Source organism: Orycteropus afer, unplaced genomic scaffold (assembly GCF_000298275.1).
Source record: "Orycteropus afer afer isolate SDZICR_OR568_19922 unplaced genomic scaffold, OryAfe1.0 scaffold00124, whole genome shotgun sequence".
Classification (NCBI taxonomy): Eukaryota; Metazoa; Chordata; class Mammalia; order Tubulidentata; family Orycteropodidae; genus Orycteropus; species Orycteropus afer.
Window position 1 is genome coordinate 3,077,101 of NW_006921711.1, and position 14,798 is coordinate 3,091,898.

At 38.4% G+C, this 14,798-nt stretch overlaps 1 protein-coding gene across 1 annotated transcript in view; it reads left to right on the top strand.

The window, feature by feature from the left end:
• CAMKMT (calmodulin-lysine N-methyltransferase) overlaps window positions 1-14,798 on the top strand; it is a 720,478-nt gene that overhangs the window by 686,261 nt on the left and 19,419 nt on the right. The window contains exons 8-9 of the mRNA XM_007944389.1: window positions 4,864-4,938; window positions 13,684-13,747. Coding sequence (XP_007942580.1) covers window positions 4,864-4,938; window positions 13,684-13,747 — 139 coding nt within the window. The remainder of the gene's footprint in view (window positions 1-4,863; window positions 4,939-13,683; window positions 13,748-14,798) is intronic.

Here is a 14,798-nt window from a genome sequence, read left to right on the forward strand (position 1 = left end):
ACATCAGCAAATGGAAGTCTCAAAAGCTTTACCTTATCCATATGAGTAAGGCTGGGTTTACTCAGATGATGCAGCTCTTTCCCAGTCCTATTTTGAGAGCCTTCTAACCTAACCAGACTATTCATAAAGTTGCGTGATAATGTATCAAACAGTGTTTCTTTGCTATTCATAAGGTTTGCCCTGGCCACTTTGAGAAGTGGATGGCCTCTTCCTTCTTCCTAGTCTGTCTCAGTCTGTAACCTGGGCTGATACCTCTGTACCATGTGCATCCCCCTGGGTTTGAAACACCAGTGGCTCAGCCTCAAAACTCACATCAACACGTCACCACGGTAGGAGAAACTGACAGACAAGTTTGTCTCCCTGTTGGAAACCTCCCGATCAAATATCAAATGACCTAGATTTTAGGAAAAGTGATCGGAAATTCAATTCTGAGCATGTTAACGTTGAGATCTATTAGATATCCAAGTGGAAATATTAAAGTAGGAAGTTGGATATATGAGTCTTGAATTCATAGGGAAAGTCCAGGCTGATAGGTCAAGTGAGATGAAGACTAAGAATTGACCTGAATTTAGCAACCTGGAGATCATTGGTGAGTTTGAGCAGAGCATTACTGGTGGAACAACGATGATAAAAGCCTAAGTGGATTTAAAGGAAACTAACTAAGGAGGGGTCACTATGAGTCAGAACTGACTCAATGGGAATGAGTGAGGTACTTAGTTATATATATATATTATATATATTATATATATTATATATATATTATATATATATATAACTATTATATATATAATTATATTATATATTATAATTATATATTATATATATATATATTATAATATATATATATAACTAAGTACCTCACTCATTCCCATTGAGTCAGTTCTGACTCATAGTGACCCCTCCTTGGGTTTCCGAGGCTGTATCTCTGCGGAAGTAGATTGCCCAGTCTTCCTTCCAAGGAATGGCTGGTGGGTTTGAACCACCAGCCTTCTGGTTAGCAGTTATATGCCTTAGGACTACGCTACCAGAGCTCCTGTTAAAGGAAACTGAGGGAAGAAAAATTAAAGCAAAGAGTTGAGACACCTTTTCAAAGGAAGAAGAATAGGAAAATGGGCAATAGCCAAAGTGGAAAGTGGAGTCAACAGAGGATATTTTAAGAGTGGGGAAATAATTACATGTTTGAATACTGATGGAAATGATCCAGTAGAAAGGAAAGCATGGATAACATAGAGAAGGAAGAATTGCCAGCCATGTCCTAGAGTAGATGAAAGGGAATGGATCTAGGGTATATGCAGAGGGACTGGCTTTAGATATGAATATGGATAGTTCATCTATGATAACAGGAAGAATGAGTGTGTAGGTGCCAATGCTGTTAGGATCTTAAGTATGGTGGTGGGAGTTTATGGAAGTTCTCATCTGATTGTTATAATTTTGACAGTGAAGCAGGGAGCAAGCTCATCAGCTGAAAGTGAGGATGAGAGAGGAGGTGTTAGAATTTTGAAAAGAGAGTAGAAAGTGCAAAATAATGACCTAGGAAAGTGGGAGAGTAACTGCCAGACATCATTAAGAGCCCATTTGAGGTTTATGGTCATGAATTTAAGCACAGCCAATCAGGATGCATGTGTGTTTCCTCTAGTCACATTTGGGTGCACAGGTATAGCCACAGAACAGGCAGAGAGCTGGATTTAACACATGAAGAAGTAAGAGGGATAACAATTAAAGATGTTTATGAGAGTAATTATTGGCTATGGTATTTGATATGGGCAAGGAATGGATAAAAGCGGGAAGGTAAACATTGGGGAAGAGGGACAGTGACATGGTGACAGGATCAGTCACCAAAAAAGGGTGAGCTGTGAAGCATAGGAGGAGGTGGGTTGGGGTTGGTCAGAGAGTAGGTTGGGTTTGGTCAGAGAGTGGATTGGGGTTGCAGTTATTGGTAAACACAGGGTCTCGAGTGGGGCTACTCAATGAGTAGACCATGTACAGGCACCAGTCTGTGAACTGTTACTAGTCCAGAATGACGCATACTCAGATATTGAAGTAAATGTGGAGAATGGTGTCTAAGCACATGAACAGTGGACTCATATTTTAAATGTCTTCACTTTTTTAATCTCATTTTTCTATTACTTTTTCATCATTGTGTTTTATAAGAGTATTGGTCTACAACAGATCAAATACAAACAACAGATATATGATCTTTTCCATTGCTGAAACACAGCTCTACTGTGGCTGTTCATGAGAATGGCTGAGGAGAGTAGAGAGCAGGATCACTGGAGGAAAGGAATTTAAGGAACTGAGAGGCCCAGGTGTTGGAAGGACCAGCTCCTTGAATATTGAAATCACCATCATCTCTAACCTTTGAAGACAGAAGGCCATCTCGTTCACAACTCTAGGGGCCACCATTCTCATAGAATGCTGTATGAACAATAGAATTCCAAAATACAGTGTGAATGAATGGTGCCTCTAAAGTGCTCAAGAGCCTGACCATTTTTATCCCCATTAACAGATGAGAAAACAAACTCTGAGGTTAACACTTGCCCGAGTTTGAACAGCTAGTAAGGGAAGGAACCAAGATTTGAACCTAGGTTCAAATGTCAACAGCACTACTCTCCCTGTCACATTCTTATGGTTATGGGAACAGTGTAGACATAAGCCTCATGAAAGCTTGAGAAAAATGCCTTTGGGAATGTGTTGTGGCCATGTGACCAAGCCAAGCATTTCATTTTCTTTTAGAATTAGGACTTGTTATAACTGTGGTAATCTATAGCCAAATGCTGCCTAGACCCCTGTCTCTTCAGTTTGTCTTTGTTGAACCAAGAGGCTAAAGTAACTCAGGAATCCAATATCCATAATCATCACAAGATTTCCTGTACTTTCTGTTCTTGTGCTTTGGTAATTACCACCACCACTACATGCTGTCAGGTTGAGTCCAATTCATGGCGACCCCATGTGTGTGAGTAGAACTGTGGTCCATAGGGTTTTCAGTGGCTGACTTTTCAAAAATAGATTACCAAGCCTTTCTTCTGAGGCATCTCTGGGTAAACTCCAACCTCCAGTCTTTTGGTTAGCACCCAAGCACATTAACTCTTTGCATCACTGAGGGACTCCGTTTAGTAATTATATGTGTATTGAAAGCATCTTCTTTATCATTGTTCTTGGAATAGTAAGATTATAAGTAATTTTAATATATTTCTCCATTTCCCAAAATTTGTGTGGTAAACACATTACTAGTCTAGTATAGATCTAGACAGTCTAGTATAGCTCTAGTTTTAAAATCATCTTCTTCACATTAGAGAGTCTTCAAGACACTTATGTCTCTGATGAGGCCTGAGCAGGCCCACTGCCACACTGAGCGTGATTCCTGGCTATACTGGAAGTCTCAGTGTTTCCAGAAATTTGGTGTTAGCTGTTTCACTCTCCCCAGCTCTGTAGAGTTTCTGAGGAATCCTAAACAAGCATTAATTTCTCTGGGATTTCTTACTTTCTTCTGGGAAGCCTTCCCTAGTGCTTAGTCTGTGTACTTCCAGAGCACATAGGATACTTCATTGGAATTATTTGTTTATGTGTCTGTAAGGCTCACTGAAGGAGCCTTGGTGGCACAGTAGTTAAGGACTTAGCTGCTAATCCAAAATTCAGCAGTTCAAACCCACCAATCCCTCTGAGAGAGAAAGATGTGGTAATCTGTTCTCTCTCATAAAGATTACAGACTGAAAAAGGCTGCACTGGAAACTAGCAATGGAGTATGGCCCATTGGGCTGCCTCCCTGAGCCTCTCTGAAGGTACCACCTGTCTGTGAACCAGCAGAGGGCCTGACACATATAGGTGCTCAATACGAACAGATGTTTCCATGGTGATGTGTTTAATCTTTCTATCTTAAGAAATTCATGAGCTCTGATGTACATTAATGTATAAGCACATTTTGCTTATACTTTTTGGACTTATTAAAATAAGACTTATTTTCATATTCAAACACATCTTTCATTCAGGAAGATGTGGAAGAAATAAAGAACCTACCAAGGTAAGTAACTATAACTAGATAGGGTAGAATATGATGATCACTCAGTTTAGCATTAAGTAGCAATCAAATTAGAAAAGAAAAGCAGAATTTTATTTTGAAAAATAGTGCTGCCAATCACAGTTTTGGTGTGATGGAGAGAGGAATCATTAAAATAATGTGGTAAAATGCTAATTGTCATAGTTCTTAATTGAAAGTAACTTGAAATCTCTGCTTGGCTTCATAAATATAATGAGAATTTTCAAATAGATGTTATTAATTACTGTTATTAGTGTGAAGTTTAAAACATCCTTTTTTGGAGACTGAGTGTTAAAAATGGGTGAAACTCTGGCATATTTTTAAATATGCCTATAAACTGAGAACTGCCAACTAAAAGTTTACTATTCTTCTATTCCTTCTTTTTCCGTCTTGCTGAATTACTCATTTCAGTAAGAAATGCAACTGGCATGCCAGGCAGGATAGATAAACACTAAATCTCACATCGTTTATTTTTTATAAATTTGTATTCCAGTCAGATGGGGAATACTTTGATTTCAATATGTATCTCGTTGTTGTTAAGGGTCCAGAATCATTGTAGCAACTATGGTAAAGAAGAGGTATTTCTTTGTTTGTAAAAACTAACAAAATCTTAACTATTACATTTAAATAGAGAATTCTTCCTTTTCTAGATTTGAAGATGAAATAAAATATAGAACAGACAGTTACATCCCTAGTTTTTTAATACCTTTTGAAATAATTTGTATATACCTTTTAAATGATTTCAAATGCCACAAAAAATGTTAATAGCTCAAAATCAAAAGTTGAAAAAAAAAACCTAAGTATAATTTTTAAAATCTTTTTTCCTCAAGCGTTTTACGATGGGATAATGAGACAGATGTCTCTCAACTGGAAGGACATTTTGACATTGTTATGTGTGCTGACTGGTAAGTACATAAAAATCATAAAACTCCTGTTAGGAAAAAACCGCTTTGCTGGAGTAATTGGGCTGTGCTGCTTTGCTGACGGCTAAGCAAAGTCAACAAATGAAGCACAAAGCCACCTTAACCTCAACAAATTAATATTCATCTCCATGTGACAGTCATAAGGTAGTCTTCTATCACACAGTAACTTCTACCACATTATTTCCCAAAGATTGATTTTGAGAAGCATTTCCATTTTCTGGAATTGCCTCTGTTTCATGCTTGACGTATCAGTAAATGGACGACTTAGGCAAATTGCAAATAATTATGGCTCGGAGAGGAATAGTCTGGAGAAAAAGGAGTTTATCAACACAAACAGCTCAATTAGCTTACTTCTTAGGAAAGATCTGACTATTGATATAAGGGAATATGTATGTGTGTACACACTTATATGCTCTCCAGCAAATAAACGTATCTGTGGAACATGTTTGGGGAAATGTCTTCCCTTAAAATATATCTTTGCTGTCTAATCTTTTCAATGTGTTCAATTATGATATTTGATGATACATAAAACAAAAATTATAAAATTACCTTTTTATTCTTATGCAAATAATAACATTGAAATCTCTGTCAGGTGCCTGCTTTTAAAAAATAATTTAGATATTTATTTTCATTTGATATTTGTCTTCTCTTTTTACCCAGTCTATTTTATGTTAATGAAAGTCTAATACTAACTCATAGGATAAATGTTCCTCAAACCTTAATCATTATTTCAACAAATTTGTATTTTCTTCTTCATGCATATTGAATAATCATATGGGAAATACCGACAATTCCCAAGTATTCTCTCTGTTGTTAGGACTAAGATCTTATTTGTAGTTTCATCATGATGGCTCTTATGACACTTTCGATACGAAAACACAAGTCCAGATTCTAAGGAAGTTCTATTACATTGCTAAGCCCAGACATAAGACCCTGAACCCAGACACTTTCCCCAGAGGAGAGTCAAATGAATGGGATTAAATTTTGATGAAGTCAACTTTTTATTTTAATAAGATTTTCAGTGGGTAACTTTTCCACCTAAGTCAGTGCACTTAATTTTTTTTTCTTCTAAAGACCACTCTTAAATGACAAATATTTTCTTCTATATTTAGCTGAGATTTTCTATTTCTTTATGGCTTTTTCAGTCTCTTTGCACTCAACCTGAGAAATCCTTGTTCCAAATAAGTGCAAAACATAGATTTCTATGTTTTTATGTTTCATTGATATTCTGCTTCAACATCACATCCCTCATCTAATCAAAAATAAAGAGCTAAAACCTTACCATATGATTTGAGCAAGTAATTTAGTAAATGCCTTTCCTCACCAAATCTGAGAAAGGATCCTCCAGGTTTCATTGCACAGATGAAGATAATGCAGGAAGGATTAGATCAGATTAAGCATGAAAGTCAGATCAGAGAGCAGCAGAACGAGGGAAGGAGGGCAGCATCTTCTTGGAGGTTTAGACGACGGTTCAACACGGATGGGCTCCCGATTATGTGGGGAAAGTCAGGTCTGGCCAAGAGATTTGGAGTTAAATTTGTCCTTCACACAAATATCAAAACAGCCTGGCTCTGTCATATCTCGTATTATGGACACTCACACCATGTCATCCTATTTGTACCAGAGAGACAAGCAGAGAAAGTAAGATTTAAGCTCTTTTCTGATTAATGTTCTCAGTCTGGTTAAAAATAGCCATGGAACATGTTTGAAAATAATCTTTTTTCCCTCCTAGCCAACAATAGGGCCATGTACAACTGATATACATAATGCATACTCAGTTTAAGGCTTTCATTAAAAATGCATAATACAAAGCTGTATGTATACAAACACATCTATAGTTTTGTGAGAATTTATGGATGCAAACAAACTAAATATACCAAGTTTCATTTTATAAATGGCTTTTCTATGCAGGAATTGTTGAGTTTTGTTGTTTTTCTTTCTTTCTTTTTCTGGTGTTTTAAGTGCCAGAATGGTAGCCAGTTTGTAATTTCCCATTTGTGAATGTGAAACATCAAGTTACTCTCACTGAGATGCTGATATTATTTCCAAAAGAAATGCTTTGGTAATGGTCTCTCTTCATATTCACAAGGATAAGTAAGCTGCTTAGAAACTTAGTACAGTAATGTTTATAGTATGTGCGTTGTGCATGTAGCAGCAAAGCACAGGAGTCCATAAGTGCTTCATGTTCTGTTGGTTTGGCATTTCTCTGTCACATTTATCACATGGATGCTGCTTTCAGGGACAGGCAGACTGACCATGCTGCATTTTTTTCAAGACTCTCACAGAGAAGCAAAGAAAGCTCTCTTTAGACACTACCTCCAAGATGAAACCTGAAATACTCCATGCCAGAAATAGGTGCCACACATAAATAGATCAAGTTAAATCTCACACCATCCTTTAGTCATTGTCAGTCAATAAGATCTGGATTAGGCAACAGGAATATGAAGCAAGAGTTGAAGTTCAAATATTGGGTACATGGATTAAATGCTTATTGAAGCATTTCCAGCAAGGCTGGCATTGTCTGATTCCCTGAATAACTAACCAGTGGTACTGCTTGATCCCATGTACATGAAAACAAGCTCTATTTACAAACCCATTGCAGACCCACATTGTGGTTCAAGTAAAATGCACATGATTACAACAAGCAGTGTTATGTTTATGTTCTTAAATCATTCATATATTCATATATTTACATTCAGACATTCATGAATCTATAGGCAGTGGGGGAAATAACTTATTTCTCAGAAGAGACAGTTTCTTAGTTTACATCTAAATTTAGGAGCTCAAGTATATTATCAAATAAAGAGGCAAACTGTGAGAGCTAGTCATTATTTCACCATTCAGCATTTTTGACAATGAAAAATAGTTTCATGGTTCAACAGTTGCTAGACAACTTATAAAATGTCAACTTTGATATAAACAGAAGGAAAAATTGAGGACACAGCCATACCTGCAAAAGGATGCTGTTCACAAACACTGAAATATTAGAATATTTAACCACAAGTGTAGGGAAAAAAAAACTGCCTGTTAAGTCCTTCAGTTGACTTGTTTAATGTAAAATTTAATATGAGGATTCCTTTCTGCTGGAAGACAGTCTAGTCCAGTCTCCTTGCCATTTTGAATAGTAAGTGATAATTAATTTTAAGGCTAGCTTTCCAGACTTCCATTCCATCACAATAAAATCTAAGGATCTGGAAGAAGATCTTTGTCATCCAATGAACACTTTCATTCAGTGTTTGATGGCTCTTCAGTTTATTGTCACTCTGCAAAAATAGACATGCCTCTGTCCTGGCAAATGCTGTAAAGGCTGGAAGCATGCCTGAGATGCCTATAACTGGCCCATCAAGGTGCAGAACTGTCCACACATCTACGTTCCAGGTGGCTGGAGACCTTGGAAGAAATGGGGGAAGGTACATCACGCTGTAGTACCCCACCTCACTTGCTTTCTCAGCGTTTTTATGCTAACTATACAGTGCATTGTTACTTTTTTCCCATCTTTTTTACTTCACTCTAAAAGTTTGTTTTTTAAACTGTTCTATGAAAATGTTACTTTTTTCCTCAAAACGGAAATATAATAAGCTCTGGAATTTCTTTGTTTTCTGCTAGACACTGCGATCATGGGTAACTCTAAATCACAACTCACAGACCTGTATGCCTGAAAAAATCTTTAGCCCAAATGTAGTCAGCCCTTTCACCTCACACTTGAGGAGATTCAATCCCAAAGATAATACACGAACAGCCCAAATCTCACAACTAGAAGGGTAGAGCCCGAGTAACATTACAATCCCGCAACAGCCCCAGCCCCCACAGCAATCAGCTGGCAACTGCTGGAAGAGGTCATTCTACTGATGAAAGTTCAGTCTAAAACAGGAACTTTAACTTAGCACATTTTACCTTGAAAATTACATAGGGATCTTCCTTTCTGTGGATAGTGTCAGAGAGAGATGTCTCCTTCTTCTCTGTGCTAATTAATTTCCCAATGAGAGGAATAATAAGTGCTCTGTATAAAACTCTGACTGGGTCTAAAGGAGGCAAAGAAAATGGTCCAGTACCTTTCCCTTGCCAGAAATCTGTGATTCAGATCAGTGGAACAAACCTTGTGTTGATTCCACAAATGAATTCTATAGAGAGGTGTGATTGTGTGTGTGCGTGTGTGTTTTAGTGGCCAAACTGTACTGTTACTGTATTTTGATCAGTAACTGGAGGGAGAGTTAAAATGGTATCTCCATCCCAATCACTGATCCACTCAGCCTTTTTTAATAGATCCACTTTAGCAACTGCTCTGTTCTCTGAGCCCATTAGGACTTATTTAAGAGGTGAATTTTCAGGAGATTTTATATAGTTCCCACTAAAGCACTTTGCAATTGCTCATAGGATGTATCCTACAAATTGTTATAAATTCTGCATCAGAGCTGAGTAGAAGAGTGAGTTTGCTTGGAACGAAGATTTATTAGAGAACAACAGGAGTTACTTTGGGGAAATTTGATTTGGAGTGATGGAGTAGACAACATCACGCTTCAAATAGTGGTCTTTGGAGTGGGTGCTGTGTGTTAAACTGCATTTGCCAGTGAGCTGTGATGTTAATATCTTTGTCATCATTGCCAGCATTAAATAGGGAGAATACTTCATTCAGTATGTTTATGAGCTCAGCTTTCAAGGTGCTGTTTACTTTTTCTAATGATCTCACCAGTACTTAGGATGCACAGGTATACACTAAACAGTGATGCTTTACTGAATGCTATGTATTCAAACCAGCCAGGTTTCTTACAGGCCAGAGTAACAAAGGTAGTTTCCCACAGTGATAGCCTTCTTAAAAAAAAAAAAAAAAAGCTTAATTATTAAAATTTAAGGTATTATTACCTTGTTAAAAAAAAATGAAGTGGATAATCCTAAAGAGCAAACTTTTAAAAAGACTTAGTTACAATGTGATTCTTTTCTCATCAGTCCTTAATGGGTACTAGTCACTGTTTAATATGACTTAATGACTAATCTTTATAGAATTTGAATTAGATACATTATGTGCTCCAAGGTGTGTTTAAATGCCTTTAATTGTGTAGTTTTATGGAAAAGATACAAAAATTCTCCCTTGGGCCACAGTCAGGTAATTCTGATTGATATTCATAGATGGAATGAGATAAGGTTCCCATTCTGGATGTGGTTTCTAGCTCATCTGAACAGAATACTTTTTTCCATTGCTCCGAGCATCCTTCCATTAAAAAAAAGAACCTTCCACTGAGCATATCATGGTAACCTAAGAAAACCAAGCACTGATTTCTTGGAGAATTCTCAGTAAGTGCTCTTCCCACTCCTTTATTCTTAGAAAAGAAACATCAAATGAGAAAAGAGCCTGGTCCAGTTGACACATCCTACCTAAATGTTGACTCATCCTTAACAACACCAGTACAAGAGTGCTTACAAGCCATTTTAGGGTCATTGAAACTAACCCCCTAAGTGCCTTGATTCCAAGGACTGTGTTGATCTGCCAGTCAGGCTTAGTAAGTAAATATTCATGGAGCTCCATTTGTGTGTGTACACTGTGCTGGAACTAGTGACGCATAAGTGAATACAGAATGGAAACTCCTTGAGGATGGGACCTTTATCTTATTCATACCTTATCCCCAGTGCCAAAAACAGTGCCTAGCATGTAGTAGGTGTTTTCCAAATATTTGTCAACTACATATATTACAAATTTGGCACTAACTGCAGCCAGACAGGTGGGCCTGTACTGACAAGGAAACCGAGGCCTCAACGAAGTGACTTGCCCAAAGTCACATAGCGGAAAGGTCAGAGCGAGTGTTCTGCTAAACCCTGAACCACATTCTTCTCTTATCTGAAGTGTAGCTCCATACAGCAGCCCCCTTGAAGGAGAACAGCAAACCTCCTACTGATAGCTGCTACTCACCCTGAACTCAGACAGAGGTAAGGCAGGGCTCTGCAGTAGTTGACACTTACTGACCTTATATGAGGAACAGGGAAGCAAAACCAGAGGGACCCACTGCAACCTGCAGCATTAGGAATGGGATCAGGGGCTTTGCTTAGGCCCGGATAGGATGGCTGATGCCGAGTGTTCTATCTGAGATGTGAGAGGCTCCCTGCCAGAGGGGAAATCCAAGTTGTGAGTGGTGCAATCTTCCACATTGCTTTCGAAATAAATGCATTTGAAATCATACTGTGGACTAAGATACCTTTTCAAAAATAGTTCTGCTTTCTTGCCTTTTTTTTTTTTTTTTTTTGCTTTGCTTTGTAAAAGCATAGCCTAGAGGTGATCAGTCTAAAGCTAAAGATCATGTGTCACCCTCATGAAGCTTTGACCATTTCTTCACTCTCCCAGGAATCTATCATGGTCTACCATGTTCTCAGCCCTTTTCCAAATGTTATAGAAGAGGCAAAGAAACATTAGAACTGCTCCTTGCTTTCAAGGAGTTTGAAGTCTGGGTAAGAGTCAACTCTGGAACACAAGACCTGGGAGAATGTCCAAATGCACTACTGTATGGTACTGAGCTCAGAGAACAAAGAGGTCATGGTGGACTGAAGGAACCAGGGAAGGCTTTCTAGACAAACCTTGCCTAACTCCACTCTGGCAACCTGCCTCTACTACCTAAACCTATCATGTGTCCCTCTTCTACTTTGTGCTTAGGACCAATTGGAATTAGGTGTGAGAGACAGCATGCTGTGTAAACCCTAATCTGCTGTTTCTCCGTCACCGTTTGGTTGGGTTAGTCTGACTGTCTTCACCAGTCCAAACCATGCAGATGAGAATCCCAGATCTGCTACTGAACAGTTGTGTGATTCTGAGCAAGTTACTAAGCCTATGTCTCAGTCTCCTGAACTGTAGAATGTGGAGAATAATAATAACTACATCATGGAAATAATGTAAGGATTAAGTGAGCTTATCCATGAAAAGCTCCTAGAAGGATGCTTGGCACCTAGTACTCAGCTCAGTATTAACTGTTTTGTTATTAAGGAGCCCTGGTTAAGCACTCAGTTGCTAACCAAAAGGTCAGCAGTTTATACTCACTAGCCACTCCATGGGAGAAAGATGTGGCAGTCTGCTTCCATAAAGATTATAGCCTTAGTTCTATTCTGTCCTATAGAGTCACCATGAGTTGGAATCAATGGGATGGCAGTTCGTTTGGGGTTTTGTTATTAAAATTTGTGTTTGACTCTGACATTTATATTTAATTTGTATGTACTTGTATCTGGCTCATGTCCTACTGTAGTGTAAGCTCCCTAAGGACAGGCTCAGTATCCTCTTCTCCCTTCCCTTTTTCTTCTTTTTAATGATGTATAGACAGTTGGAGTCCCATGACTTTGGCAACCAGACATCTGGATTTTCCAGGACTGTTTAGATTTCAAAGCTTCAGTTGCATTTTCTGTGCTCCAAACTTCATATCTATCAGAGCATGTATCCTAATATAAGATTCGGAAGATAAGTGGTCCCCACTAATGGATATTGGTGATAAATTCTAGCAGCTTTGTTTTCACTTGGCAGTGTGCTTTGGGGCTTTCTCTAGATTCTGTAAGACTCCCATGGAATTTGGCAGCTAACTCTTCACCATCTAGTGCCAAGTAACCCAGACTCAGAGATCTGAGACTTGCAAGTCCCAAATAAGGAAACTCTGTCCCAAACTTCCAAGGCAAAGCCTGGTGAAGACAGTCAGACTAACCCAACCAAACGGTGACGGAGAAACAGCAGAAATTCTCCAAAGACCAGAGATGGAAAAGTAAAAGCCACGCCGAACTGGGGTGGGGGTGGGGAGTAGTCAACACAGAGATCAAGGAAACAAAAATCCAGAGTTGCCACAGTTTCGGTTTAACAATGCCTAAGCCTATTCTTAGGAGCTCTGGTAGCATAGTGGCTAAGGCACTTGACTGCTAACCAGAAGGCTGGCGGTTCAAACCCACCAGCCACTCCTCGGAAGGAAGGTTGGGCAATCCAACATCAGTAGTGATACTGCCTCGGAAACCCAAGGAGGGGTCGCTATGAGTCAGGGCTGACTCGACGGCACACAACAACAACAACAACAACAAGCCTATTCTTAGGAGCTCTGGTAGCATAGTGCCTAAGGCACTTGACTGCTAACCAGAAGGCTGGCGGTTCAAACCCACCAGCCACTCCTCTGAAGGAAGATGAGCAGTCTACTATCAGTAGTGATACTGCCTCGGAAACCCAAGGAGGGGTCACTATGAGTCGGGTCCGACTCCACGGCACATACCAATCAAGCCTATTCTTTGCTTTTGGAGCCATTTACTCCTAGGTCACTGGTTGACTCACTTCAGTGCTATTCCTAGTCACCAAAATCATGACCTGTTGAGTGGTTGGAGTGTGAGAGGTCTCATGGTTTGTTTTTGGAAGGGAGTTTCAAAGCACCCTCAGCGGGAAGAGGCTCCAGGACAATGAGAGTCTGAACTGTAATGACCAGAAGTGCCTGGGGTGCTTCATCTCACCAGATGATTTCCCCAAACTATAGTTTAGAAATTGTCCCTTTTATATTAACATATGGGCCAATCATCTGTGAATCCTGGCCCCTTGCTTACTGACTACTTGCCTTTAGTCAAATGGCTCAATATTCCACCCCCTCCCCAAAAGAACAACTTGAATAGAAGAAAACGATTTCTCTTTTTTAGTTTTGAGTAAACATGTGTAATTAGCCTTGTACTTATCTCCATTAATATCATTAGAATTGAAAACCTAGTTTAATCTGGATTCTGCTCTCTTCATGTCAGCCTATTTCTGGACCAGTACAGAGCCAGCCTTGTTGATGCAATAAAGAGATTACTCCAGCCCAGGGTAAGTATGTTCTATTTTCTCTCAAACACTGGCTTCAAAATAATTAGTCTGTGCACAAAGATGGAGAAAGTAATGGAATGGCAGGATTAATGTCATGTAATACTTTAATACTTATTATGTCCAACTTCAATTGGGTCTTCTGATCTATCAGATTCTTTCCTAATCATAACTAGGAAACTTCTTACCCTTGGCCTTCTGATAAGATACACAGTGGGTAGTAAAATGAATGAAACTGCTTCAAAGATAGTGTGAGATTATTTTTATCAAAGCATTTCTTGAGTCTTTTCCTGTGATAAAAATATCTTCATATTAAAGTAGAAGTATGATATTGAAAGTTTTTGTTGACTTCTGTCATTTGTAATCCCTTCGATGGTTGCCTTTGTCAAGGGGTATTTATTTATGGCAAAAGAATTTTTTTCTTTTTTTTTTTTCCTGTTTATATTAAAGTAAAAGGACTTCAGATGAATCTGTATATTAAAAGTTCTTTGCTTTAAAAGGAAGCCATTATTTACATATTATAAACATTAGGTCACAATGAAGCCAAGCATGGCATAAAATATTGTGCACATTTTTACATTTATATATCCATTTATGCCTGTGAGTAAATTACAGAGTTTGTATCCACTCTTATTTTGTTGGGCTGTTACACTAAGCTAGGAGGTCCTGCAGCCTAAACGGAGAGTTAATATACATCTATTTAAAGTAAGAAACGAGTTTAGAGCTCATGCATTAAAAAAGAAAAAAAAAAAAAAACTTATAAGTATATAAGACTCTTGCTGTGTCATAGGAATTTAAAATAGGTTAACAATGTTAGTGTAATTTAAGGCAGGAACTCACATTTATCTGAGAAAAGACTGCAAAAATAAGTTGGTAGGTAGGTATGTGGATGTGTGTGTGTGTGTATACACACACACACACACACACATATATATACATACATATATATATACATACATATGTTGTTGTTGTTGTTGTGTGCCGTCGAGTCAGACCTGACTCATAGCGACCCCTCCTTGGGTTTCTGAGGCAGTATCACTACAGAAGTAGATTG